General features: G+C 45.2%; 1 protein-coding gene across 2 annotated transcripts in view; it reads right to left on the bottom strand.

The window, feature by feature from the left end:
* TSPAN16 (tetraspanin 16) overlaps positions 1–4879 on the bottom strand; it is a 17524-nt gene that overhangs the window by 11072 nt on the left and 1573 nt on the right. For both annotated transcript variants that reach the window (XM_006765833.2, XM_015565365.1), the window contains exon 2: positions 2225–2425. In XM_006765833.2, coding sequence (XP_006765896.1) covers positions 2225–2425 — 201 coding nt within the window. The remainder of the gene's footprint in view (positions 1–2224; positions 2426–4879) is intronic.

Genomic DNA, 4879 nt, shown 5'->3' with positions numbered 1-4879 from the left:
CCCCCCGGTGTCTCAGTTTCCCTGTCTGCACAATATGGCGGTGGGACCAGCTCTAGGGGTCTCAGTGGATTCTGTGGAGCTTGAGGCCAGATGGGAGCGAAGTAAGGTCAGCTCCTGGCTTTCCTTTCATGCATTTCCATTTGTACCTATTATTATTATTACTACTAGAGGCCCAGTGCACGAAATTCGTGCATGTTCAGGGGGGTGTCCCTCAGCCTGGCCTGCACCGTCTCCAATCCAGGACCCCTCGGATTGTGCCTAAACCGACAGTTGACATCCCTCTCACAATCTGGGGCTGCTGGCTCCTCACCGTTCGCCTACCTGCCTGCCTGATTGCCCCTAACTGCTCTCCCCTGCCGGCCTGATCGCCCCTAACCACCTCTGCCTAGGCCCCTGCCACCGTGGCTTTGTCCAGAAGATGTCTGATCTAATTAGCATATTACCCTTTTATTAGTATAGATTATTAAAGACCTGTTTGATGATTTAGGCTGAGTCACCTGCCTTATCTGGCCCTCATACAGAGAGGAAGGAAAGTGCAGTGGATACACCCCTGGGGTCCCCACAGCCCACAGGGGTAAATGTGGGTGCAGGGCTTAGCAGGTGTAGGACCCCAGATGAGTGGCTCATGTAATAGATTATGAGGATTAATATTAACATCAATGTCACTCTCTCCCTGCCTCTGGGTGACTAAGATAACCAGACGTCAGCACGTCCCAGTGGCTCTATCTTCAGAATCTATCCCCAATCTGCCCTTTCTCACCCCTCCCACAACTCCACCAGGTCTAGCCTGCACCATTCCCACCTGGCCCAGCGCAGTGCCTCTGCTGTGGGGCCCCCCACTGTCCCGTCCCCCCCGCCATGGGCACCAGAGGGCGCCCGTGAGCACCAGCACCTGTGAGTGCCTGCGTCCCAAAGTCCCTCCTCTGCTCAGAACCTTGTGTGGCTCCCAAATCCATCAAAAAGACTTTGCTTTTGTGAGTGAGGTCTCAGAGGCTTTGGGGGGACAGAGACTGGTGGTAAAGCAGGTCGGATTTGCAGACAGGTTGGATGTGGGGTTGTGAGAGGGAGGACTCTGATTCCTCCAAGTTAAATTATGGTTAAAATAGTGTCCATATCACATTAAAGATAAAATGCAATATTGTAGGCATAGGATGTGGCTAAGAAATATTTGCTGAGCTCTAACCGGTTTGGCTCAGTAGATAGAGCGTCAGCCTGCGGACTCAAGGGTCCCGGGTTTGATTCCAGATAAGGGCATCTACCTTGGTTGCAGGCACATCCCCAGTAGGGGGTGTGCAGGAGGCAACTGATCGATGTTTCTAACTCTCTATCTCTATATATTAAATATATTTTATTAATTTTTTACAGAGAGGAAGGGAGAGAGATAGAGAGTTAGAAACATCAATGAGAGAGAAACATAGATCAGCTGCCTCCTGCACATCCCCCACTGGTTTTTTTAAAAAGAAATATTTGCTGAACCTAATTAAGAAAAGAAATTGAGATGATGGAACTTCAGGGAGGAGGAGGGTGGGGGCAGGGTGCTCTAGGAGGTAACTAGAGTAAGAATTTCCCTGAAACCCCCAAATTGAAATAACCAGAGACTGGTAGCAACACCGTAGAGGAAGGAAAACAAACACACTGGAGACAGATTAAACATAAAGTGGGATAATCCGCTCCAACAAGATTCTAAGGGAAATGAGAAAGGGGATGCTGGGAGCTGGATTTTAAAGAGATGGTTAGCCAAGGCTGTGTGTGAAAATAAAGCATGTAAAATCTGGGACATGCTATCTGCATGGTCATGCTCAAAACGTTCATACCCCATGTACTTGAGCATGTACTTATTCATGTTGTGTTAGTGGGATGGAAAGAACAGCATGCCCAGAACAGACGCAAACACAATGGAAACTCATGTAGACAGAGGAGGACCAGAGGGGCCACTCAGTAAGGGGGGGCAGTATAAATCAGATCCCTACCTCACACCACACACATGGTTAAACTCCAGAAGGCCATGGGGAGAAAACCTAGGAGAGTATAATTCATGACCTTGGGTAGGAAAGGAGTTCTACGAGTAAGTGAGACACATCATAAAGGAAGAGATGTATGTATTGATGCCATCAAATGAGACACCATGAACACTGCAAATGGGCAGGAGGGATTTGCAGTGTGTACAGTAAAGGATTGGTACGTGCAGGGAGAGTTTTGGGGTTTGCCCGCAGACCCAACTTACAAACAAGAGGATCTCTCTGCTTTCTTCGGTTGTGCCGTACCACACGGGGAAGCCCAGCAGCACGGTGGTGAGGCAGCCCATCACCAGACACAGGTAGCTCACGTGGAACAGGTACACGGACGACGGCCTGAGGACTTTTGTGAGGACGGCCCCTCTGAACTTGACGTAGATGCCCAGGACAATGAGGATCACGCCAGACACCTTTATAGCATGAATCAGAAATGGAAAGGCAGCCTGTTCGCTGTTTACAAAAGGAACTCTCCTCAGGGAGGGACAACATGATCAGCAAAAACATGAAAACATTGATGGCGCCCCGTGTCGGTGAGGATGGGGAGAAACATCCTCATACGTTTCTGCTAGGCAACAAACTTTATTTTTTGGGGGGGAAAACAGGGGGGAAGGACACTTGCAATTTATATTTAAAACCTTAAAGGTTAGCCCAGCAGGTGTGGCTCAGTGGTTGAGCATCCACCTATGAACCAAGAGGTCACAGCTCTATTCGCGGTCAGGGCATAATGCCCGGGTTGTGGGGTGTGCAGGAGGCAGCTGACCAATGATTCTCTCTCATCATTGATGTTTCTCTCTCTCTCTCTCCCTCTCCTTTCCTCTCTGAAACCAAACATAAAATTATATTTAAAAACAAACAAAACAAAAAATCCTTAAAGGTTATATGGTAAAAACCTTTACCTAGAAATTCCATTTCTAGATATTCAGCCTAAGGAAAAGCCACATATTTGCCTCAGTACCAGGATGTTTCTTAAGGACATAGCATCAAAAATCACTGAAGCGCCCCCTAACCGGTTTGGCTCAGTGGATAGAGCGTCGGCCTGCGGACTGAAGGGTCCCAGGTTCGATTCTGGTCAAGGGCATGTACCTTGGTTGCGGGCACAGCCCCAGTGGGTGGTGTGCAGGAAGCAGCTGATGGATGTTTCTCTCTCATCGATGTTTCTGACTCTCTATCTCGCTCCTTTCCTCTCTGTAAAAAAATCAATAAAATATATATATTTTTTCAAATGATGACCTCTTTTTTTAAATATATTTTATTGATTTTTTTCTCTCTCTCCCTTCCTCTCTGTGAAAAATCAATAAAATATATATATTTTATTGATTTTTTTCTCTCTCTCCCTTCCTCTCTGTGAAAAATCAATAAAATATATATATTTTATTGATTTTTTTCTCTCTCTCCCTTCCTCTCTGTGAAAAATCAATAAAATATATATATTTTATTGATTTTTTTCTCTCTCTCCCTTCCTCTCTGTGAAAAATCAATAAAATATATATATTTTATTGATTTTTTTACAGAGAGGAAGGGAGAGAGAGAGAAACATCAATCAGCTGCCTCCTGCACACCCCCGACTGGGGATGTGCCCGCAACCCAGGTACATGCCCTTGACCAGAATCGAACCTGGGACCTTTTAGTCCGCAGGCCGACGCTCTATCCACTGAGCCACACCGGTTTCGGCAATAAAATATATTTTTTAAAAAATCACTGAAGCAACCAGTAAGAGAGCGGATAGGTAAATCATGGCAATGCAGTGGCACCACACACCGTTACTTTAAATGATATGTAGGACAGGGGGTGGCAATTTTTTTTTTCTGAAAATACCCAGATATTATGAGCTCTGTAGACTATAAGTTCACTTTTATCTAATCCTTACCTGAGGATATATTTATATAGATTTTTAGAGAGACAGGAAGGGAGAGAGAGAGAAACATCAACATAAGAGAGAAAGCATTGACTGGAAGCCTCCTGTATGTGTCTGGCCCAGGGATCAAACCAACCCAGGTATGTATCCTGACCGGAAATCAAACCTGCAACCTTTTGGTGTATGGGGAGGATGCTCCAACCAACTGAGCCAGCCAGCCAGCCAGGGCTGTACATTCTCTTTGGAAAGCACTCAGCTATGGTGGTGTACATCAAAAGCAGCCATATTTAATTTGTAAACAATTTTTTAAATTTACAAATGTTTTTTATGCATCTATCTATCTATCCATCCAGCCATCTATCTGGATGTACTGTGCTGTCCCCTATTGTAGGAAAGCGTTTATTAGTACAAAAAGATGTTTTCAATGCCTTAGGAAGTTTTTATTTTATTTTTAACTTTTATTAATTTCAGAAAGGACTAGGGAGATAGAAACATCAATGATGAGAGAGAATCATCCTGCACAAGCCCCACTGGGGAATCGAGCCCACAACCTGGGCATGGGCCCTGACCGGAATCAAACCAGCTGAGTGATGGTTTTTTTTGTTTGTTTTGTTTTGTTTTTAAATATTTTATTGGTTTTTTACAGAGAGGAAGGGAGAGGGATAGAGAGCTAGAAACATCGATGAGAGAGAAACATCAATCAGCTGCCTCCTGCACACTCCCCACCGGGGATGCGCCCGCAACCAAGGTACATGCCCTTGACCGGAATCGAACCTGAGATCCTCCAGTCCGCAGGCCGACTCTCTATCTGAGCCAAAACCGGTCAGGGCTGATGGTTTTTATTGAGCAATGTTCCCACGATAGGCATGAGCCCCTTTAATGCGCTGTCTCCTTTTTTTTTCTTTTTCTTTTTTTTATTTTTATTTTTTCATTTTTTAAAATATATTTTTATTGATCTCAAAGAGGACGGGAGAGGGAGAGATAAAATCATCAATGATGGAATCATGGA

Source organism: Myotis davidii, unplaced genomic scaffold, assembly GCF_000327345.1.
Source record: "Myotis davidii unplaced genomic scaffold, ASM32734v1 scaffold1439, whole genome shotgun sequence".
Lineage (NCBI taxonomy): Eukaryota > Metazoa > Chordata > Mammalia > Chiroptera > Vespertilionidae > Myotis > Myotis davidii.
Note: the sequence above shows the minus strand (reverse complement) of the source record. Positions and strands in the feature narration are given on the sequence as shown.